General features: G+C 42.4%; 1 protein-coding gene across 1 annotated transcript in view; it reads right to left on the minus strand.

Annotated features, from left to right (window-relative positions):
• Positions 1 to 3,168: 3,168 nt before the first annotated feature.
• The window catches only part of rnf207a (ring finger protein 207a), a gene marked incomplete at its 5' end in the record, with an annotated part of 46,047 nt that continues 24,294 nt past the window's right edge, over positions 3,169 to 24,921 (minus strand). Inside the window, 16 exon segments of the mRNA XM_080845996.1 lie at positions 3,169 to 3,486; positions 3,634 to 3,729; positions 4,104 to 4,199; positions 4,337 to 4,454; positions 4,603 to 4,654; positions 6,535 to 6,720; positions 7,115 to 7,304; positions 14,390 to 14,496; positions 16,812 to 16,880; positions 17,437 to 17,505; positions 17,602 to 17,674; positions 21,427 to 21,473; positions 21,900 to 22,025; positions 22,331 to 22,406; positions 22,869 to 22,950; positions 23,807 to 23,951. Coding sequence (XP_080702122.1) covers positions 3,330 to 3,486; positions 3,634 to 3,729; positions 4,104 to 4,199; positions 4,337 to 4,454; positions 4,603 to 4,654; positions 6,535 to 6,720; positions 7,115 to 7,304; positions 14,390 to 14,496; positions 16,812 to 16,880; positions 17,437 to 17,505; positions 17,602 to 17,674; positions 21,427 to 21,473; positions 21,900 to 22,025; positions 22,331 to 22,406; positions 22,869 to 22,950; positions 23,807 to 23,951 — 1,689 coding nt within the window. The 3' untranslated portion in view covers positions 3,169 to 3,329.

The following is a 24,921-nucleotide window of genomic DNA, read 5'->3' on the forward strand; positions in this document are numbered from 1 at the left end:
GAGTGAACAAGAGTGACTCTGGATGAAGAGATAAAGAGAGAGTGAAAATATTGAAAAAAGGAGATACAAATGGAGTGAAGAAGAGAGATTGAGTGTGAGAGAAAGTAGACTGAGAGAGAAAGATGGAGAGATGGAGAGAAAACAAAATAGAGAATGGATGGTGTCTTAATGTTCCTAGTTTCAGTTAAATTGAGAGGGACAGAGAGATAAGAAGAGGTTCCCTGGATTTGGCGCAGGTGTCAGTGAAGCACAGGTGCAAGCCAGTTTAAAGACCCTATTATGATGTCATAATGGCCCAATGTAAGTCAATGGGAGAAATTTATATTCGTTTTTCTTTAATATCTTAAAAAGTATAAAGTTTAGAAAAGTGAAAAATACATAGCATAAGTGTCGTTTACAAGACCTACGCGACCAAGTTTGAATGAAGTTTCTACGCTAAGCGGTTCGGGCTGAATTAATCGCAGAAAAAGGTAACAAGAAGAAGAAGAAGAAGAAGAAGCCTAGGAATAACAATACAGGGCATTTCATGCACTGTAAATATCTGAAATCTATAGCTTCCTATAACCATTAATGAGGTGTCTTACACCTCTCTACTGGAATTTTGGACCACTCTTCTTTTGCCAACTGCTCAAAGTCTCTCACATTTGAAGGGTGCCTTCTCCCAACTACTGATTTGAGATCATGCCCCAGTTGTGCTATGGGATTAAGATCTGGACTCATCTCGGACACTTCAGAACTCTCCAGTGTTTTGTCTTAACCATTTCTGGGTCGTTTTGAAGTGTGCTATGGGTCATTGTCCTGCTGGAAGACCCATGTCCTCTGACGGAGACCCAGCTTTCTGACAGTGGGCCCTACATTGCACCCAAAAATTATTTGGTAGTCCTCAGATTTCCTGATGCCATGCACACAGTCAAGGCATCAGGTTCCAGAAGCAGCAAAGCAACCCCAAAACATCGGTCCAGCTCCACCATATTAGCCTGTAGGGACCGTGTTCTTTTTTTTAAGGCCTCATTTCGTTGCCTGTAAACTGCTTTACCAAAAAGCTCTACTTTGGTCTCATCTATCCACAGGACGTTCTCCCAGAATGATTTTGGCTTCCCAAAGAAAGTTTTGTCAAACTCCATTCTGGCTTTTTTATGTCTCTGTGTTAGCAGTGGGGTCCTCTGGGTCTCCTACCATAGCATTCCATTTCATTCAAAAGGCGACGGATAGTGCGAGCTGACACCGTTGTACCCTTGGTCTTGAATTTATTTGGAAGTTGTTCTAGGTTATTTATCCACCATTCAAACAATCTTTTGTTGCATTCTGTCATCAATTTTTCTCTTCCTTCCAAGAATCCAGGGAGGTTAGTGACAATGCCATGGGCTGTAAACTTCTTGATGACACTGCGCACAGTGGACACAGGAACATTAAGATCTCTGGAGATGGACTTATAGCCTTGAGATTGTCCATGCTTGTCTACAATTTTGGTTCTCAAATCCTCAGACAATTCTTTGCTCTTCTTTCTTTTCCCCATGCTCAGTGCGGTATACACAGACACACAACACAAAGGTTGAGTCAACTTTGCTCCATTTTAACTGGTTGCAAATGTGATTTATATATTACCAGCATCTGTGGCTTGCCACAGGTGAGTTTAAATAAAGATTAAAGGAGCATTCCATGCTTCAAATACAATTTTTCTTATAATTTTGAAAGGGTGCCAATAATTTTGTCCGGCCCTTTTTTTAGTTTTATGAGGAATAAAGTCAGATTTGGCATTATTTCTCAGATTTTTTGTGTTTTTCCAATGCAGACTAAGTAAATAAACATATGAATACAAAAGCATTTGTAATTGCAACACTTTTCTGGGATTAGTGGTGCATTATCTGACAGAAGTGCAGGGGTGCCAACATTTTTGTCCATGACTGTGTATATATATATATAAATAAATATATGTATACGTATATATATATATATATAAGCTCTCCATACATGTATGATTTATGAGCTGATCAGTTATTGACCCAGTGGCAGTGTAAGGCAAGCTCATTGGCAGACCATCAAGTCCTGTGCTCATTAGTGGTGACTTATGCCGTTGCCTTTGAGGTCATTCATGATTCAAATGGCTATTTAACAGTTGTCAATGATGTTGACTAGAAACCAGAAAATAGCTTACAATATGAAAGTTATTTTCCCTTCACCACCAGTAGAAAAGGAATATTAATTGCTTTTTATGTGACTGTACCAAACACACTAATATTTCATGATTTCATGAGCCTTATCAAAACATAAATAATGAGTGTCTCTAGTACATTCACTTTGAAGGCCTTTCGGGCTGATTCTTATGATTTGGAATTACTCTTTCCAGAGACCATAAACCTCTATTGGTAAAATAAACTGCCTCACTTTGTGAGTCCATTTAAAAATGGCAATTATTTGCACAAGGATTTGTCTACCTCCCCCAATGGTGTTTTATGTATATAACCTTCTGATATACTCTGCTGTTTCAGCAGGCAATGATTTCACACAGTCATCATAGACAATGCAGAATAGATTTGAACGCAGCAGGTCATTAAGTGTAGATATGTAAATCAGCTCACACTGTCAGATGTTCTTATAGATTCTGACACATTTCAGGTCCCAGGGATCAATTCAATCCTAATAATCTCTTCTGCAGTAACATGGGTTGCTTTAATACCTTGCTGAATTACTGCTGTTCACTGCTGTGGGATCTATAACCCTTTACGGGTAAGTATGTAATGTATTTCATTTTTATTATATATCGCTCAAAAATATGCATAAAAGAAAATTGAATGATATGAAAACATTCAAGATTGAAGTTGAAAGTGTATTTCAGTTATTTCACTACAATCTTATTCAACAGTGTAAATATTAGGGAAAATGCAAAAATACTTCTTACATTTTTTTCAGATGATTTACAATGTTTTCGTAACACCAAACACAGTCACACAGCCTTTTTAAGAGTGAGTTAGAGCCAGACAAGCACGGTAAAGTCTCTGCTCAATGTTCTCAGCAACCGCTTCATCATAACCATACATAACTTATTCATGAAGTAGATCACAATCAATGCTGATCGTTTTTTACAACATCGATGAATGACAATTTTTTTCTCTCCATTTATTGACTCTTGCTGTTTCAGTGGGGCACCACAGATCAGTCTCCAATATGGCGACCCATGGCCTGAGGATGAGAGAACCAGTAAAGACTACAGAGGCGTGTTGCCTGGATGTTAAGCTAACAGACCATGGATATGGAGATGCTGGCCCACTAAACGCAGGAGGGGGAGATGGTACAAATAGGGGGTGTCTCTGGGTCCCTCCTTGTTGGCTCTAAAGTTGTATCTCCTTGTGATCGGTTGTCTCCTGGCTAGTCTGCTTGCCTGGCCAGTTGTAGTCGCTGGTGTTAAGCTTCTCGGGTGGCAGTATTAGGGTGTGATTGTCTGTATTTGGGTCCCATTTGTAGTCACTCAACTGGATTTCAGGTTCACTGTTGAAATGAAAAACGTAGAGGTACAAGTCACTGAACCTGTTGTAATTTGGCATGAAGCCTCAATTTGTGTCTCAGATTCTGATAAGCACTATCAGTAAGGCACAAGCATGAAGCAAACTTGCATGATGGGGAAAAAAAACACACCTGTGTGGTTTTGACTCGGGGCTTGTGGGGCTGTCCTCGTATATCTTCAGCATTGTCTCTGTTCGATCATCTTCAAGGTGTTTAGGTTCCTGGTACCTATGAAGCAGAATGCAACAGGCAATATCAGTGCTGAGGGGCTCAGTTATTTCAGTCTGTGCTTATCCTACCCTGAAGCGCAATACCAAAGCTACGGTCAAACAGTGTCTAGCAAAGTCTATCAGCCCCTTACCAAGAAATACATGCTTCCTCGGAAACTGGGTAAATGTCCACATTATGACTGTTCCACATCTGCCAAATGATGTTGGTGTAACTCTATTCCTTTTTTTGTGTTTTTGAGGCTGGGTCACTTTACTGATAATCACACAGAGAAACAGGACATGAAGCCTCAATTTGTGTCTCAGATTCTGATAAGCACTGTCAGTATGCACAAGCATGAAGCAAACTTGCATGATGGGAAAATAAACACACACCTGTGTGGTTTTGACTCAGGGCTTGTGGGGCTGTCCTCGTATATCTTCAGCATTGTCTCTGTTCGATCATCTTCAAGATGTTTAGGTTCCTGGTGCCTATGAAGCAAATGCAACAGGCAATATCAGGGTTGAGGGGCTCAGTTAAATCAGTCTGTGCTTATCCTACTTGCTGCTATTGGTCATGTAACACAACCCCATCCTGTGAAATGTTGGGATCTGTAGTCATTATGTACCTCGGCTCCAGTCGTTCCTTCACTTTCGCTATGGACAAAATGTATGGCCCGATCTGGCGGGCAATGGTCGTCAGATAGCAGTTCTCCTGTTTCAGCTGCAGAAGGTCGTGGAGCTGGGCTTGGATACAAATACACACAATCACCCCCTGGGTGCAGGCCCACAATACATACCAACACTGGAACAACAGCATGTACACGTGTGGAAGTGTGACTGCTGTCAGCAGTCACCTTTTGGAGATGTTATCACGGCTCAAGGTGTCTTATACCTTCATAAATCTCCTGTTCGTTCGTGACTCGCTGAAAGGTCTCTTCCCATATCTACACAAGAGAAAGCGTACCCATCATTCATTCATTCATGTCACTCTAGTCCTTTTTGAGTCCTCATAACATGTTGACATTTCCTCATTTGAAATGTCCTTTATCTACACTTTAAAGTAATTGGGTGCTGTTGTAAGAGAAAATGCCAGGGCTTCGGCAATGTTCACTATAGAATTCGAAAGTACTTCAGACCGACTTAAGACTCAGGATTGCAGGCACTGGTTTAAAACACCATTAGGGCTGTCAATCATCCAACCTTTCCCTTGAACATACTTTCTTCTGTCTGTGGGAGGAGGAAACATTTTTTATCGTGTAATGCTTTGGTTTGGTTGTCCCACGGTTTAAGTAATTTTTTGCCTTTAATCAGTGAAGGTTTGGACAGGAAATTAGATGGAGAGAAGAGATGGGGAGTGGGTTTGGAAAATGACAGCGTGTCCAGAGATGGGTAGTATTTCAATTACTTGTATTTGAAATACTAGTTAATTTACTTTTGAGTATTTTGTAATTTGTATTTCATAGGACCGATAAAAAATCCAATGTAATTTGTAACAAAATACTTTAGAGTGGAGTAATTTTGTATTTAAAATACTCAAAATACTTTCTCCAGTGTTTAGGCAGAAGGAGATTTTTTTCTGTCGGATTCTACCACTACCATCTGATATGCCTCTGAATGTCATTGTCGAATCAGGCATCAGTCAATTTGCCAAAAGTGGTGCTTCTTATGGCCCTCCCCTTTTTGGGGCGAAAAGGAAATCACCCCAGATCTCTCTCACTCTCATGTTAAATCCATTTTTTTTTACAAAACAGGGCTCAGGTCGAAAACTTAGATAGCTGTCTTGATCCTTTTCAATTTATCTTCATTAGTACACCGACTAAAAGGAGGTTCTTTCAAAGAGCGAATCGAGTTGTTGCACTGAACGTTAGCCATCTTGACAGAATGTGACTTGATCAAAGCCGTATGATGTCCTTATACGCAATTACGTATGACGAAAGCATGGTGGAGATAGCCCTTCCAGAAGCCATAGAGATTGCAATGTGAGCCCTGTTTTGTGAAAACATGAAAGTCACACAGCTGCTGCCTGCAAAAATATATACCCTATATACAAAATCAATCAAGTTGTTGTCTTTTAATAGCTTTGCTTAGTTACACTGACATTCTGTGACTGTTCTTCCTTTTTTACTGGGTTCACCAGAGCTTTGTGTACATTATATAGCCCCGTAGCCAGGGCCCATAGACATATTTATGTCAATCTAAATAGTTTGAAGTCACATTGCCAAAAATACTGATGTATACCTATATTCAGCGAAAAAATTACACTGACAGGTGTAATAGGCGTAATATGTGTGCGGTGCAGGGGCGTGGTGGCAGCGGTTACATACATGAAAAAAAGGATACGGGACTCAAATGTTTGGGAACCACTGCCTTGCAACACTGACAAGGGCCCGTCATAATAGCGTGCACCTGGGCCAGTGATAACTACGTTACGCCACTGAATAGCCCAAACCTGAATGTTGTGCTTTACCAAATTGAAAGAAAACTGAAAATTCAGAAAAAGTATTTCCTGTATTTTAGGAATACAAAATACATGTATTGTATTTTGTTACATTTTCTGGCAACAGTATTTTGTATTTTATTTTGATTCATTTATTTGAAGGGTATTTTGTATTTTGTATCAAAATACATTTTGATGTATTTTTGCCCATTCCGTGTCGGATTCAAACCCGTGTCCCCATGGGCGTTCAAGCCTGTATATGGTCAGGGCTACTGCTTGCGCCACAGTGCCCCCCCAAAGCCTTTTTATTTACAATTTTAACAGGTGCCATGCATACATCAAATCAGTTCTCTATGATAGTATTTGTGATGATCATCATGACTGTACCTCTTCAAACAGGGCTCTCATAGTCTGCACGGACGAATACTGGGAGGTGATCTGGCTGTGTACGTGCAGAGACTTCTCCAGGACCTCCTCAATGCTGTCGGTGTTGATGAGGGAGTGGTGCTTGGTCAAGTCCCTGTGCATGGCCTGGACCTGATCCTTCAGCCTCTGCATCTCTGTCTGGAGGGTCTGCACACACACAGCGCATGCATAGATATGCCCACACACACACATAGACACACACACACACACACACACACTCTCACACACAAACACACACACACACACAGACACACACACACACACACACACACACACACACACACAGACACACGCGCACACAGTTTACTTTAGTGGTCTTTAGTAGTGCATTATCGGGACACAGATTCACACCATGTGCAAAATACGTACAACCATAACAACACAATTAAGTCTCTAAATTGGACCCGTACACACGGTTCAAATCACAACTTAGTGTCAACTGCTCTGTAGAGAGGGAACACTAGCCATTCCAATGAACAGGTTTCTTAGCGGGCACGCCCAGAACAGCAGCAGCAACAACAACAGTGAACTGACTAGCTACTTTGGCCCTTAACTTGTAGCAGCTCTCATAGTTGCGGCAGTGCTCTGCGAAGGGTGTGTCTCCCCCCTCGGCCAGAAGGACCTTGGTGCTGATGTAGCGGTGAGAGGCGGGCCGGCGCCCCCCAGAGGATCCCAGAGGCATGTCACTGAGGGACGGGGAGCCGCATGGCATGGACATGGGGGACTGGAGCCTGAGGGAACAACAACAAACACATGAGAACACCAGCACTGGAGAATAAAGAGTGTGGCTGTTGTGTCTCTACCCACTAAGGAACAACAACAAACACATGAGAACACCAGCACTGGAGAATAAAGAGTGTGGCTGTTGTGTCTCTACCCACTAAGGAACAACAACAAACACATGAGAACACCACCACTGGAGAATAAAGAGTGTGGCTGTTGTGTCTCTACCCACTAAGGAACAACAACAAACACATGAGAACACCACCACTGGAGAATAAAGAGTGTGGTGCTTGTGTCTCTACCCACTAGCTGGTTTAATGGGATGATTACAACGTTTCTTTATTTATATTGTACTACCTTATCATTTAAAAAGCTTTGTGAAACAAAGGAAGTGGATAGCCTTTATCAGATGCATCGATTTAGACCAGATTATAGACACACTACATAATGACATTATGACAATTATTCATTATTATCCATAAATACTGTATACATGTTTTTAGATGTTGCTAATTCATACCCATCATAACGAATAAGTGGCATGACCCAAGCTAATTCACACCCATCACAATGAATACGGGTCATGACCCAAGGAAAACTGCAGCTCTGTTTAAACCATACTCTACTCTCTTATCTACTGAGGCCAACCCATGATGTGAATCTTAATACACACCCCTGTTCACGTCTCTTTCCTGTCAGTCTTTTACTGCTGATAAAGAGCACACAACAGGCCTCGTCATGGCAGCACTTCATCAATCACTGCTGAGTATTCGTGGAACTGGCGTTCCGATGGCCATGTTTACAACCAGCAATGCCAGGCAGCTGTCTAGGAATTCATAACGGAAAATAACTTGTGCCTTAACAAGAGGAATCACTTTATCGAGCAATTAATGGTCTACTGAGTCCCATCTGATTTGGAAATGTGAAAGTCACATTCAGCAAATGCAGTTAGCGTCAACATAGCCGTGTTAATTACATTCTGTTGCATGCAAAGTAGGTGCAGTGTTCAATGCTCCTTTTAACTTTTTTTAAATCAAATGTGTTGTAGAGTTGTGAAGTATTGGAAAATTCAATCAAATAGATAGTTTGTTAATGTGAATGTGCCTTATATGCACCTAAAGAAAAAAAGGTCAGGTGTGGTAGAGTTTTTGTAAAAGGAGGTTGTGAGGTAAACTGATAATTTTCAGCTCAGGGAGTTTCATTTTTATTAATACTGTAATGCAAGTGAATTATATTTTTTCTTTGTTCCTCCAAGCAAACCAGAATGTAACTTAAGAATGTTGAAAGAATGAACATGATTGTCAAAGTGCCTTGAAACTGCTATTTGCTACTGAAGCAAGAAACCATCCCATTCATAAAACCTACAATTACACTTATTTAAAATATTCAGACAATAATATGTATCGTATAGGTCTTAAAAGAGACTAAATTACAACACCAAAGTAAACAAACACCTTTAAACTTTAACCTTATAGTCACTATTTCCGTTTCATGTTTTACAAATGCACTAAGGAACTGAACCAAACAAATACTACTGAAATGCATTATATATTACACAGTACCCCCCAGTCACACAAGCAGGTTCAATAAGCACCAGACAAATAGCCAATGTACTGTCCTTGCCAATCCATTAGAGAACCAGTCCCAGGGACACATCTGTACGGGGTAAGAGAAGCAACTTTACCTTGAGCAGTGAGACTTTGTAAAATAACTTGCACTGCCGCTGAATGAGATCCCTGAAGTGACCCTCCCGTAACTCTGTGTTCTCTGTCCACAGGCCGTCTCTGCAGACCAGCAGCATTAGGGTATTGGCAGGGCTTGTGACATCAGCGGCATGGAACAGAGTGCCCCCGCCACCCGTACCCACCCCCAGTACTTGTGCCGCAACTCTGTACCGCGACTCCCACCTCATACCCACCCCACACCACACCACCCCACCCCTGGCCCCCAATCCCCCCAACCCAGCCCCTGTCGTCCTTCTCAAACACTTGGCTGCATGACTACAACATGAATCCTAGAGAGTTCCATGAAATTCTGATAAAAATAGTGTCGAGCTGCCAAAGTGAATGAGAAATGGAGGGGGGGGGGGGAGCAGGAGAGCAGGAGAGAGAGAGAGAGAGAGAAAGAGAGAGAGAGAGAGACAGAGAGCAGGAGGAGAGGTGGCCTTGTCTGTTAGAATGAAAAGAGGAATGAGGATTAGGATGAGGGAACTGCTCACTGTTTGAAGTTTAAGTGAAAGGGGAACATGTGCATTGGAGTTTGCAGATGTTTGTGTGTAAGGTGTAAGTAAGTCTCAGAGGGAAAGTGTATTAGTGTGTGTGTGTGTGTGTGTGTTTGTGTTTGTGTGTGTGTGTACCGGTGTGTCAGGTGGGCTAACCCGAGAACAAGGCCTGTGATTTATGTGGAAAGTTGGCGGGCGGATCTGTGTCCCTGTCATCCTCACACACACACTCACACACAGAGACACACACACACACACACACACACACACACAGATAGGAAGCCCATCCATTCGGTGTGTGCGTCCAGCCTGATCAACTCTGACCCCTTGCTACAGCTCTTTATAAAAGCCCTTGTCCAAACTAACCTGGTGCAAGATTCCAGTGCAGTGACAGTCTACAGCATTGCTAACAGAAGACTGGGGCTTACGGTGGAGCTGTGAAGAATGCCTGTGTGCCTGTGTGGCTGGTAGACCCAGGTCACAGGAGATAGCTGCGTAACAGATCAAGGCTGCAATGTTTGACACGTATGCACATACGCACACAAAGACAACAGATTGAATTCACACAGAAATACATACACAAAACACACATACACATCAGAATGTGCACACATACACCTACACAAACAGACAGACACACACACACACTCTCTCACAAACACACACACACACACATACACACACACGCACACACATACACGCACACACACAGTTATTAGTGCTGTTATTGATCAGGAGATGAGAGCTCTGGTTTACATGGTGAAACACTAGGCCCATATACATGTGTCAATGTGATCAGATCAGTTTATCGTATCGTATTCGCGTGTAGGTGTGAACATTTTTAAGGGAATCGGCTCTTGTCGTTACGTGTCTACATGTGCAAAATGTGATCCGGTTACCTTGCCTCGGGCATGCGCAAAGACGACGGAGATGGTTTGTTTACTAACAACATCAACGTGGATCCGCATCGTGCACAGGCAGTGTAGTGGCTTAAAGTTCCCTTCTTTCTATCAGCATATAGTTCTTAATATTTTCTTTGAATAACCACTCTCAGATAGGGTTGGGTACCGAGAACCGGTACCAATACGGCACCGGTTCCATACAACCGATACCTACCCGGACCGAAATGCAACGCAGATTTCGGTGCTTCCTTTCGGTGCCTGAGCAGATAATTTTTTTTTTTTTTTTTTTTTTTTTATTAAAATTTTTATAATTTAACAAAACTAGCGATAGCTAACGAGAAGTAACGTTAGTGGCGTAGATCTTTCTGAGTACGATCTGTATACTTTTTTGTGTTGATAACAGATTTCGTGGGGCACATATAAAACTGCTCCATCTCCCAATATAGACTCTGGCCTGTGTCGCTCACGCTGCATTCCGTATGGGACTAGTGGAAACGGGATTTGTGTTGAGGAGTTGCCATGGTAATGGGTTGACTTGCGTGTGGTTTCGGTTTCAAGATAAGTGTGGTTGTTCTAAGCAGAAGTTGGAAACGCTTTATTAAACGGAGAGCTACCGTCTCATCCAAAGATATTCCTTCTCAATGTGAGTTCTTAAGAGAGCACTAACTTGGACGCTACAATAACATTGCAACAGTCTGACAGCGAAGAGCAGGCAGCCTTGCACAGAGCAAGCACAAACAGAGCTAGCCATCAATATAACGGAGAAAATGTCGAAAGGTAAACGATCAAAAGTGTGGCTGTATTTCGCACAAAAAGATTCAAACAACGCGACGTGCAGCATATGCAACAACAAAATTGCGTGTAAACTTTTAAAGGGGCAGTACACATTCACGAAACCAGTGGGTTTAAATAAATGCAAACTAATTAATATTTGTTTTACTCTGAAGCAAACATGCTCATATTTCTGCAAAAGTATTACTGAAGTGTGAAGTGTGTGTACAGATCTGTACACACATTTGTTATGTATTTATTTATATTTATTTAAGTATACTGTAAACAGTTGTTATAAGTTAATATATTGTTCATAGTTTGAAGTTAAAAGGTTTGAAGCCAAGTGTTTTGTATTTATTTTTATTTATAGTATACCTCAAACAGTTAATATATTGTTAAATTTAAAGAAAACTATTTGCCTTGGCAATAAATAAGCCTAATGTCTTTAATTAAAAAAAAAAAAAAAGTATCGGTTCTGGCACCGTTTAGGCACCGGTATCGTTTTAAAAGTATCGGTTATGTACCGGTATCGGAAAAAACCCAAACGATACCCATCCCTACTCTCAGACGGAAAGAAAACGAGTCTACGCGTGGATGTGTTTCAACAACGGTAGAAAACTGTGTTTGCTCCGTCTTTTACTGAACTCATAATTATATGACAGTGGTATTAGTACAGTTGAGACATGGGTACAGTTGATACACCCGGAATACGTCTTCTTTGATCCCAGGAAATTTGAGAACATAACCCTAATCCCTTACGGAGATATTGGCGAAAGTTGTTTTACCTACTTCATTGCAAACGTCTAGTTTTGCAAACGTGTCTAGTTTTTGTGCAGTAGTGAATAGAGTCTCAGTCTACTACACCATACATAGCATATCATGTTTGTAGAAAATGATTAAGGTGCAACAAATGCCAATAAGCATATTTAAATTAAATGATTCACATTGCAAGTAAAATGGTGCGGCTGGAGCACATACAGGGAGGGACAATGGTGACGCATAGTTTGGAGCGACAAACATTTATGTGCTGTAACAAACAGTGTTAACCAGTATGTGAGTAACGTGGGTTTTATTAAAACATAGCGTGTGTAATGTGTAGCTATTTCATTCCGTTTGTTAACCTTTCAGGCTGTCTGTACTATTTACTAGCCAGCAGCAGACGTAAAGGAAAGGGAATTAACCCCGAAGTTAAAAACATGTAATCTACTTCGGCAGCGGAGCATTTTACTCCACCGCAATCTCTCTACAAACTTCCATATAGACGCAGGATCAGCAGAGGAAAATCTACTTTCCTTTTGGGAGAAACAAGGCCAGTCGTTCCCATGACTACAGCACCTTGCAAAACGAATTCTATGCGTTCCAGCAACAAGTGCTGCGAGTGAGCACTCCTTCAGTGCAGCAGGGCGCGTTATAGAAGCCAGGCGCTCTCGCCTGAATCCTGACACTGTAGATGCTATTTTATTCCTGCATAGTGCTAAGACAAATTCTAAATAGAACGAAGGTTAGGCATATCAGCAGAGGTATATTTTGGTTACATTAGGATGGCTACGTTTATAGCTTGCGTTTTGGGCACCACAATGCCAAGAAGTTTGTCGCAACTGTAATAGCATATTTCATTGTGGGGGTGATTGATAGCTTAGGGCTTACGAGACACGGTGTTTTTCGATGTTTCACTGAGTCCTCTCTGTCTCTATCTCACACACACACACACACACACACACACACACACACACACACACACACAATTAAATTAAGTGACGATCCCTCAAAGGTCGCGTCTCCTTGCAGCGCCGCAAACCTGCAAGCTATGAGTCAGCTGTCAGTATTGGAAGAAGCCTTAACATCTCGTAGATGAAACTGCCTGGGTTATTTTGTTTCGCTAGGCTATTAGTTATATTTTAAAACAGCCAGTCATTGTAGCCTACCACTCGTGGAATAAGGAATTTCAAAGAGATGATGGAGTGATTTGACTCAGAAGTGACATTGGGCATTGGCAGCGCCAGATGTTCAGAACAAGTTAAACTTCTAGCTCAGTAACATCAACAGTTAAGAAAGAAGGTAAGTCGGAAAACTTTGATTTGCAAGGGAAGCAGGCAAGTGTTGGGGTTGTTACAGTATATAGCCTACAATGTGGTGAAATTTCGGATATAATAGGCTCGAGTTGGCGTTTCCTTAATATGCTTTCTTTCATTTTGCAAAAAACAGTAGGCTATATTTCCATATTAAAATGGTGTACCAAATTGCGTTTTATTACAATGATAAAAAAATTGTAGGCCTACTAGCCTATTGGATCAGTCTCCTTTCAAGAACAGGCAAGAACTTTCTAGCCTCTAACTTTCTAGCCTCCTGTCACCGCCTCCCCCATGGCACATCGGCCTGATTTGACACGCCCTTTTCTGAGCTGAACTTTTCTGAGCTGAACTCTCGAAAGGCTCAGACATCGGCGGAAAAACGATCAGATCACATCTAGGCCAGTGCTACATGAGGCAATTGTAACCGTATCGCGAGTTTCTATCGGAACAGACGCGATGTGATCGGATCACATTGACACATGTATAAGGGGCTACTGACTACCCTTTGAGGACATCAGTGATGATTTGGAGTCCATTCAATGAAATACAGTTTTGAAGCTTACTACAGTAAATTCTCATACTCAAAGCAACTCAGTGTGAACGCCCCAAATCAATGTGTCCTTTAAGAGCACATCCTAGACCCCAATTATAAAAGTTCAGATGTGTAAATCTAAATGTAACATTGAGTCTCCTGTATCCGGAACCTTCCGAGAACTGGCGCTAAGCATGCGTCTGGCTAGCCCGTGGTTAACGCCTCTGTCTCTGGCGCCCTGCAGGCAGCACTAATGCAGAATGTTGCCACCTGGTCTGCCATGTTATATAAAACACCGGGCCCCCTCCACGGGCCGCACCAGCGGGATAGATGAGAGTTTCCCTCATGTCTGCGTTGGTCAGCACCTGCTAGCTGTGCACGTAAGCATTTTCGGGATTTCCGCCACTCAAAACCTCCTGGAAAATTGATTCCGATTGGTGGGAATAAAGAGAGACAGACAGACAGACAGACAGACAGGCGGACAAGCAGACAGACAGACAGACAGACAGACAAGCAGACACACAGACACACAGACAGACAGACAGACAGACATACAGCTAGGGAAAGAAAGACAAAGAGGAGAGTGAGGACTCACCAGCCGCAGATGCTGGAGCCTCCAGTGATGGATGGTGGTCGTCTATGACCCAGTGGCAGCAGGGGCTCCAGGGAGCGGGCAAACTCTGCATGGTAGTCTGTGTTAATCTGGAGGACACAGGGAAGGATATATATATATATATAAATATATACAGCCGCGGAAAAAATTAAGAGACCACTTTGAAAAAAATATCAGTTTTTCTTTTTTTACTATTTATTGGTATGTGTTTGAGTAAAATTAACACTTTTGTTTCATTCTATAAACTACTGACAACATTTCTACTGAATTTCAAATAAAAATACTGTCATTTAGTAGCCTGACGATGTCATACTCATGATTCTAGTCAGAATATGAGTCTGATACCGGACCTTTGGGCTGTGATTATGGGGCGTGTTTCAACGAACCAGGAAAGAAAATGCCAATTCGCTGAATTGGATACCTAGAACCAATCAGAGCAACGTAGTAGCCTATTACCATCTGATAGATTAAACTTTTACCTGATCCCTAGGAAGGACGGCAAAAACATTTTTTCAATGACAAATGCCTTAATCGCGTTTCTCTGTTCCTCTTTCAAAATGAATGCGCTGTCAATGTCTGTTGAGATATGCCTGCTCACGTTAATTAATTAGCATTAAGGCTACAAGCTACAGTTTATTTCGATGGGTTTTTTGTGTACACGTTAGCAATGATATAACAATAATGGTCTAGAGAACTTTAGTTAAGACAAACAATACTCTGTAACATTCGTGTTGCACATGCACAACTAACCGAGTCAATGTAGACATTAAAAAGTCGTGTAGATAGCTTAATTCACATAAAATATTCCCCACTAAGCACCCGAGACGCGGCCATCTTGGTCGGAGTTCGAATCTACCGGTTAATTCAACTCAAGCGTTGGTATCTGTCCATCAACGTATAAAGCCCGCCCTGCCAATTTGATTGGTCCGGTTTGATCCTACCGATGAAACTCTCTCCCAATTAACCCAGAGCCAGACCAAATCTCCCTGACAAAAATTTTTGTGGGCGGGGTTTGGGCTGGTATCCAGGCTAGTCATTTAGAGCATTTTTTGCAGAAAAATGACAATTGGTCAAAATAACAAAAAAGATGCGGTTTTTCCAGATATTGATTTCTGATCTCTTCCAAAGTTAAAGCATTAGTATTGTGTAGTTTAAGAATCTATATGAACTTGTTTTCTTTGCATTATTCGAGATCTGAAAACATTTCATTTATTTTGCTATTTTGACCAATTGTCATTTTTCTTACTTTGCTTTACTTTGCCTGGCTGAGGTTTGTAAAAGACCATAAGGATTGAAAAAGCGGACTGGAGGTTCTTCTAAGTTCGTCTTCTCTGATGAGTCTGATTTCACAGTAGGTGGAAGACTCTCTGGCTTGTAGGCCTCTCCAGGTCTCCGTCTAACCATCAGACGACCATGTGTTGGGCAAAGCTGAAAATTGGACTCATCAGAGAAGATGAACTAGAAGACTCTCCAGTCCGCTTTTTTCATTCCTTATGGTCTTTTACAAACCTCAGCCAGGCAAAGTACAACGTTGTCCCGGAAGAAAAACTTGCTTCCTTTAGCTCTGACAATGTTCCCCAACTCTGAGAAATGTTTTTTCCAGCAGGGCAATGCTCCATGCCACACAGCCAGGCCAGTAAAGGTGTGGATGGAGTACCACCAGATCAGGACCCTGTCATGGCCAGCCCAATTTCGAGACCTGAATCCCATAAAAAACCTCTGAAATGTGATCAAGAGGAAGATGGATGGTCACAAGCCATGAAAAGAAGCCGAGCTGCTTGAATTCTTGCGCCAGGAGTAGCATAAAGTCACCCAACGGCAATGTGAAAGACTGGTGGAGAGCATGCCAAGACACATGAAAGTTGTGATTTTAAATCAAGGTTATTCCACCAAATATTGATTTCTGAACTCTTCCTAAGTGTAAGCATTAGTATTGTGTAGTTTAAAAATGAATATGAGCTTGTTTTCTTTGCATTATTCGAGATCTGAAGACACTGCATCATTTTTGCTATTTTGACCAATTGTCATTTTTCTGCAAATAAATGATCTAAATGACAATATTTTTATTTGAAATTTGGTAGGAATGTTGCCAGTAGGTTATAGAATAAAACAAAAATGTACATTTTACTTTAACACATACCAATAAATAGTAAAACCAGAGAAACTGATAATTTTGAAGTGGTCTCTTAATTTTTTCCGCGGCTGTATATATATAGAGAGAGAGAGAGAGAGCGAGGACAGGGAGACCTTTTGCCTTTTAAAAACCCTTCCATCAACATTGCAATACAGAGAGTAACAGAGACAGAGAGAGAGAGAGAGAGAGAGAGAGAGAGAGAGAAATCTGGTCTCATTCTGAGTGAAGGTCTCTTCTCTCCAGCTGAAGGAGAGGAGCTCCCTGCCTCACCTTACAGCTCTGAGTTGGCCTCAGTCTGTGGGGCAGCTTCACTATTTTCTGCAGACGGTCCATCAGCTGCTGCAGAAACCAGAGGCAAACTGTCAGCTGTGGTTTGTCCAGATGTGGACTATTTAGTTTTTTTAAAATAAAAACTCAACAGGTGGCATTAACACTGTACAAACATGTAATGGATAAAAGATTCCCTGTTGCAGTAATTATGACAGTAAATCATGACAGTTAATTACATTATCATTTTAGATGGTAGATGTCTTATCACATGCTCATGGTAGTCACATGCTAATGAGCTCTTGTCACATCATAAAATTGATTATTATATCAGTAGAGATGATAAAAACATCATAAAAGTTCAACTATAATCAACTGTTGCACAGCAGTAGTAGATCTGTGGATATTTCTTCACAATGTTGGAGTTGGAGCGCTTACACACGCTTAACTTGACTGTCTGCCGTTTGTAATGAAATTGAACCTGAGTGAAACTATTTAAATTCATTAACCAATTAAAGGAGTTCATCTCAACACTTACATAGCCCATATCCAGGAATTCAACACTTACATAGCCCATATCCAGGAATTCAACACTAACATAGCCCATATCCAGGAATTCAACACTTACATAGCCCATCTCCAGGAACTCAAACTTGTTGGCTGAACTGAGGAAAGCAGAACATGCGACCAGGTGAACCTGAACAAGCAGAGAATAGAGGAGGCGGTCAGATAGGAAACTGAGAGAGATGATGGTATCTCAGTGTGTGTGTGTGTGTGTGTGTGTGTGTTGTACCTGGAGAGTAGGGAGGAAAGCAGCCAAGTGTGAGAGCTGTTCCTTCATCGCTCTCTCCTTCTCCTCATGCTGGCTGCACACAAAACACAGACCACACTGTTAGAACACACACACACAAGCGCGCACACACACACACACACACACACTCCCGCACGCACACACACACACACACACACACACACACACACACACACACACACACACACACACACACTCTCTGCCTACTATTCCCTCTCTCTCAGTCCCTGAAGGAATGTACTGCATAAATGATACATGAACACAAAACAGCTATGGGATCTATGGGAGAGCCATTCAGATAAACAAACAAACAACCACCCACATTTTGGATTTGAACAGATTTATTTCCTCTGCAGTCTTGCCTGTGGAGGTGTGGTGCTTTCAAGCTACTCTCACACACTAATGAAGGCACTGAGTTTAAACTTGAACAATGTGTCCTGTGGCCCTAACATTAACAAGGGTCACCAATTACAACTGATGTGGAGTCAGTTCTGATAGCACCTGAGGTTGGGGGTTTGACTGTGGGTGTTCTTCACCATCTGATGTGGAGTCAGTTCTGATAGCACCTGAGGTTGGGGGTTTGACTCTGGGTGTTCTTCACCATCTGATGTGGAGTCAGTTCTGATAGCACCTGAGGTTGGGGGTTTGACTGGGGTGTTCTTCACCATCTGATGTGGAGTCAGTTCTGATAGCACCTGAGGTTGGGGGTTTGACTGTGGGTGTTCTTCACCATCTGATGTGGAGTCAGTTCTGATAGCACCTGAGGTTGGGGGTTTGACTGGGGTGTTCTTCACCATCTGTGTGCTGAGTTCATTTGTCTTTTTGATTTGTTTCTCTACACTGGCAGCACTTTGTGCATGTGACACCTACAGCACATGCAACTAAAAACCCTAAAAAAAATCTATGCTAGTGCAACACACATAAATACTTATGAGCGTGTGCTTGTGTACATACACACACACACACACACACACACACACACACACACACACACACACACACAGAGAAGACATATGACACCTCATTTTCTAAACATTCAGATCACAGCATTCCTCAGTTTGAATCATAAGATCAAATTAGAATGAATACGCGGAAATGTCTTTGCACACACATACACACTGAAAGAGAGAGAGAGAGAGAGAGAGAGAAGGAAAGAGGTGTGGGACAGAGAGGATAGAGTCAGACATAAATAGCCTTTTGGTCCATTCCAGGAAGCTGTATTGGGCTTCCAGGCGGTGATCCGCGAGAGACAGAGGACAGAGGCACAGAAATCTCATTACTCCATCTCTGTAAAAGGCAACCTGATCTGCCGCACAGCTATATCACTATCCAGCCACAGCCACAGCCATAGCCATGTCCTGCTCCTGATTGGGCACGCTATCCTCTATCTTTCACTCACTTTCTTTCTCTCTCTCTCTCTGCTGGTGTATCACACGGTCTTTCTTTCTAAGTATTTGTTTGTGTGTGTGTGTGTGTGTGTGTCTGTGTGCAGGGCTGGACTGGCAATCTGGCATACCGGGCGTTTTCCCGGTGGGCCGAGGTGCAATATGGGCCGAGAGTCCCGAATTTATAATTTATTTTTTTAAATTAAAAAAAAAAAAAAAAAAAAATTTCACATATTATACTGGTCTGACCGGCTGGCCCACGAAAGTAGTTCATGAGCGGCCCTATTGACACTGGGCTGGCCCAATCACATCCCCTAGGCTGACCCAACACCAACCCCCTTTGGTTGGGACCTGCCTACATAATGCATTAGGACGGGAAACAAACTCAGAGTGGCCCATGGCCTTGACATGCTTGACAAGCGCATGCTAGTCTGCGGCCCATTGGCTGTCTTCTTTAGTGACAAGGGGCTCGTCCAATCATATCAACAAACATCTTCTACCTTTGGCTTGGGCGGTGCACAGAAACGCACGTTTCGTTAGAATCCTCCAGTCCAAAATGGAGAGAAAGCGAAAAGAGGGTGCGGAGAAACTGCGAGATAAGAAGAGGCTTGCTTTTCAAGCCTACACTGCCAAATGTGCCAAAATGTCGGAAATGTTTGCCATGGCAGGGCCATCATCAGGTACCGTGGATGAAAGTGATACTGGTGGCGACAGCCAGGGAGATACGATACAACGACCTACGGTAAGCTTACTGATCATGAATTAAAACGTCTCTAAAATATGTTTGACTTAGGACCTATGTTCTATGGCCAAGTTCGTTTGCATTGTAAATACAAGACAAGTCTGTAGCTGTTGCTAGCCCTCAGCCTACTCTACTCTGAAACAGCCAGCCGTTAGCCTACACTCTATGTTGTGTGTTTGAGTGGTGGGCTAGCCCCTTAGCCTATTGGTGCGCGGTGCCATGTCAATGTTCCGAAAGCCCAGTATTCCCAAAACCTGGTATTCCGAAAATATGCCAATTTGTCCAGATAGCGAATTATGATAGCCCGTTATACGCTCCAGTTTGCCCCTCGAAGTTCAGGGGCGTGGTACAAACGTTAGTGCCACCTCATCAAGCGCGTTTCCTACAGGAGGAAATAGACTCCCTTCTAGGAAAGGGAGAAATACAGTCTGTACCTCTCGTAGACGAGAACAGGGGGTTCTTCAGTCGCTATTTTCTGGTTCCAAAAAAGGACGGAAAATATCGACCGATCTTAAACCTCCGTATTCTGAACAAAGCTTTAAAGTGTATGATGTATATTGTATTGTATTGAATTTAGATTAATTAAGACCACCACCTTAACACACAAACTCTTGTTGAACTCATAAAGTAGTAGGTTCAGTGACGTGCGGTGAGACAGCTGTCTTCTGTAGCTTCTGCGAGCCCATGAATCAATGTTTCGTTGGAATCATGATGTAACGTTGTTGTAGCGGGAATACAGCAATGCTATTTTCTAATTGGCAGGGCATATGATTCTAGACTTCGCTGAAGCGACTGAAACGGTGAATTTTGATCACATTCAGCGAAAGTTAACAGGTAAAACGGGAGAAAAATAGGGCGTCTTTAGGCCGTCCTGCCTAAAAGTAGGGCGTCCCATTTCTTCTTATTTTTTTGTAGACTATAGGGCAGACGCCCTGCTAGCTAAAAGCCTGGTTGGTGTGTAGACATTCGAGAGACCAAAGGGTGTGTTATCGAATTAAGTGGGCCGGTCTGGTTCAAAATGCCCGGGCCGATTTTTTGTCCCAGTCCAGCCCTGTCTGTGTGTGTGTGTGTGTGTGTGTGTGTGTGTGTGTGCGTATGTGTGTGTGGGTGTGCATGTGTGTGTGTGTGTGTGTGTGTGTGTGTATGTGTGTGTGTGTGTATGTATGTGTGCGCCTGAATACATATCAATGTAAGTGTGCATACACTTGTGTGTGTGTCTTGGTCTGTGTGGATGTATACATGATAATATTTTGGCCTTGGTGCATTGTTTGACAAAGATATCTTTCCCCAAAATCAATACGCTTCACCTTTCCTTTCAGACACAGGTCCAAAGACAGTGAGTCCGAGTCATTCAACCCAATCCATAACTCTACTCTCTGACTCCCAGTGAAAGTTGGGGGCCACACAGTCATGACTCTTTTGAGCTCCAACAAGGCGGCTGTACAGTAATAGAAAGAGGGCTAGCTGTGTTACAGTCATTAATTACCGCAAACACCAGAGGGAGAAGGAGAAGGAGAAGGAGAGGTACAGTACCTGTTAAGGAATATAAATCAAGGTGGTGTGTGTGTGTGTATGTGTGTGTGTGCGCGTGTGTGCGTGTGCGTGTGTGTGTGTGTGTGTGTGTGTGTGTGTGTGTGTGTGTGTGTGTGTGTGTGTTTGTGTGTTTGTGTGTGTGTGTACCTTTGGGCAACCCTCAGGAGGATCTCCTTTCTCTCTGCCAGCTTCTCCTGTGAGGAGAGGAAGTGTATGTCTACTGTTGCCACTGACATTATCAGGTCAGCTGAAAGTACCTGTGTTTTACTACAGTACTGGTCCCTTGAGTAGCACAACAATTGTGTTAGTGCTTATTTTTATTTAAATGCAAATACATTAAAAAAAAAAAAATCTGATAATTCTCTTAAGTAATTAAGTAAATGGTCAATGTTTTTGTGGAACTGCATCGGTATACTGTTACAAAGGAATACATATGCACAAGTTAATAATAAGTTGCAGACCAGTGTCTGTGCCTATGCAGATGAGGGAATGAAAGCTACTCATATGAACGTCTAGGTGTTACAAGCATTAAAATATTGGATTATACTGATTGTTTTTCTGACAGGTCTTCTTAGCAACACAGACACACAGGGTCATGGCGACCCCTGCTGGTGACTCACTTGCATGCTTTTGAAGAGGCAGCAGATGGCGCTCTCCTCCTCCTCCACGTTGCTTTGCACCTCCCCAATCATGGCTTTAAGCAGGATGATGGCCTCCCGCGCTGAAGTCTGCAGTTCCTTCACTGCCTTTAGGAGGGAAAAAACACACAAGCTAAGCAGTCTTTCTTCTAAATTAATGTTGTAGACATTCAGAAATAATAGACTCAGCTAAATACACCATTCACTGGTGGGGTAAAGCATGCAGGTAGGATTTCAATAATGTAGTGGATTTACTCTCTGAATGAGGAGAGGAAAGGAAATCCATGCTGTTTAATTAGAAATAGCATAGTTACTGTAGAAGAGACACAGGCTTACGAAATAACTAATACATGTCTTTCACACATCATACGAAGGAGCTATCTTAGCATTTGAGATCAAATCAATGTGCTCACCATCACAGCCTGGTCGAGTATCTCACAGCCCTGAGCATAGGCCGTCTCAATGTCAATGCAGTGAGTCCGGCTCTCTCTACGGAACACACACAGAGAAACATGATCACACTTTTATGGCCATACAGATCATTAGCATATAAATACACAAGCATTCTGACAGCCATTACATTCCGGAGAGGAATATGACTTACAAATATGGGTATGTTATATTTGCTCCACGTTATAAGTGTAATTTAAGACAACTGCTATGTTGTTTAGTGCAAAATCGGATGAACAAACATTTTATAGAACCTATTCTAAGCTATTGCTAATATAAATACACTGTATTTGTGTGCTTTTGAATTTTTTGGTGTGCATATGTACATAAATGACAAGGAAAAGAGGACATACAGAAAGCTATGAAAGCAATGGATAGAAAAGTGAAAGTGATAAAGACAGAGAGAGAGAAAGACAGACTGTCACAGCAGATGGATAGCCTTCCTGTCCCTCCTCGCTTTGATACCATGGTGAACTGGTTGCAAATGTAGTGGGCACTTACACCTGCATGTCTCTGAAGCAGTTGATGCACAGCATGGACTTCTTCTCTGTGGAGAACATGATGTAGGGTTCGTCATGGAGACCTGAGGGGACAGACACCAATCAGCCCTCAGTCACTCCACAAGCACAGCGGTGTTGATTGGACAAACTCAAATATACACTTGTCGTATTTAAAAATACTGTACATTTCATTCCATTTTTTTCAACATACAAAAAGGCTTGGAATACAACACAGACCATGTGGTAACCCTTCATTGTCAAGGTTAATGAGGGAAAGGTATTTAGAGTTACTTTTTTAATTGGAAAAAGATTAGGATTAGAGGATTTCACACAGCACTCGCACAGTGCAGCACAGCTCAGCACTAGGATGTTCCCTTCCTCTGCACCCCTTTCTGTCCATGTGCCATGGCAACGGAGACCATAATAGGTGGAGACAGGACATGGCACTGGGCCAATCAGCCTCACCTGCAAAGGTGTATGTGCACAAGAGGGGATGGCCAGTGCCCCTCTCCTCTCTCCTACTGGACATGCTAGAACCCATCTGCTGAGCTGAACAGCATTCAGCTCTGTGTAATCAGCCAGCCAGCCATCAAAAAAAAAAAGAAATATTCGGCCACTGCTTGTACACGTTTGAGAGGGATTTGTGAATGAGTTTTATTTTGTACTGCAAGAAAGAACATGCCACTTGTTTCATGCCAGTGTTACTTACTAACTTACTAACTTACTTACTTACTAACTTACTTACTTACTTACTTACTTACTTACTTTGTTTCCCTCTAGGTGCTTGTTAATCTAATCCAATCAGACTTTAGGGTCCATCTCTATTTTCTGTTAAAAAGCCACCCAGGTAGAACTACTGACATCTTAAATGAGCTGAAGAGGTTAGTTGCCCCCAGCCTGGTAACATATGAGTAGGAGGGGTAAAGAGCGAGGACTCACTGCACTTCCTGTGGCCCTCCTTGGCACGTTTGACCAGAGAGACGATCTCGTGCTGGGAGAACATCTTAGCCTTGTGGGTAATCTCCCTGCACTCCGTACACAGAGGCTGGCTGCAGGTGTTACAGTAATACATCTCCACAGCATTCTGGACAAACACACACACACACACACCACACACACACACGCACACGCACACGCACACCACACAAACACACACACACACACACACACACACACACACAAAGAGGGGGTGAGAGAAAAAAATAAACACAGACTCACAAAGAGAGAGAGAGAGAGAGAGAGAAAGTAGGAGTGAACAGCAAACAAACACATCCACTGTTACGACCCTGCGGGTCTGTCTATATGTTTTTGCCTGTGCTTCTCTGTTGTCTTGTGTGTCTTGCAGGTGAGTTGGGGTGCAGCTGATTGTGGCTCGAATCCCATTGGGCCTATAGAAGCCCCGGCCCTTTAAAAGCGGCCGAATCCATCACACGTGACTGACTTTTGGGAATCGTGCATTTTTGTTGTTAGCCACTTGCCCGCGCCACTATGAACTTATTTGCCACTCACAGGTGTGAGAGACCTGGAGAGAGCACCAGGCTGTGGAGGCTTGTTCTCGAGGCCTTGTGTTTTTGATTGTTTAGTTATTTTTGAGCCTTAGTTCAGTTATTCTATTCTTTGTCAAATAAATGCACGGTTATTTTTATTCCGTTGTCTGCCCGTGTTTTAAAATGTTTTGTTATGTCCTAAAGCCCTAGACATGGACGTAACATCCACACACACACGCAGACACACACAGACACACACACGCGCACACACACACACACACACTCACACACACACACACACAGAGTAAATAAACAAACAAAAAGAAGCAAGTTAATGCTTTCTGATTTCCCAGTGGTAAATTGAAGAACAAGAGATGAAGTGCATCAAGCTCATTGTTTACTTACATGTGCTGCTTGCCTTGACAGAGAGTATTTCAAAATATCACAGATAAACCCAAGGGTGAACTTGTCACTAATATTTTACTATCTCAAAGATCAACATGAGTACTTGAATTGAAGACCAACTACATTTGAATTTTCTTTGGCTCTATTTTTGCCTTTTTGAGG

This window comes from Sprattus sprattus (assembly GCF_963457725.1).
Source record: "Sprattus sprattus genome assembly, chromosome: 10".
In the NCBI taxonomy this organism is placed as follows: domain Eukaryota; kingdom Metazoa; phylum Chordata; class Actinopteri; order Clupeiformes; family Clupeidae; genus Sprattus; species Sprattus sprattus.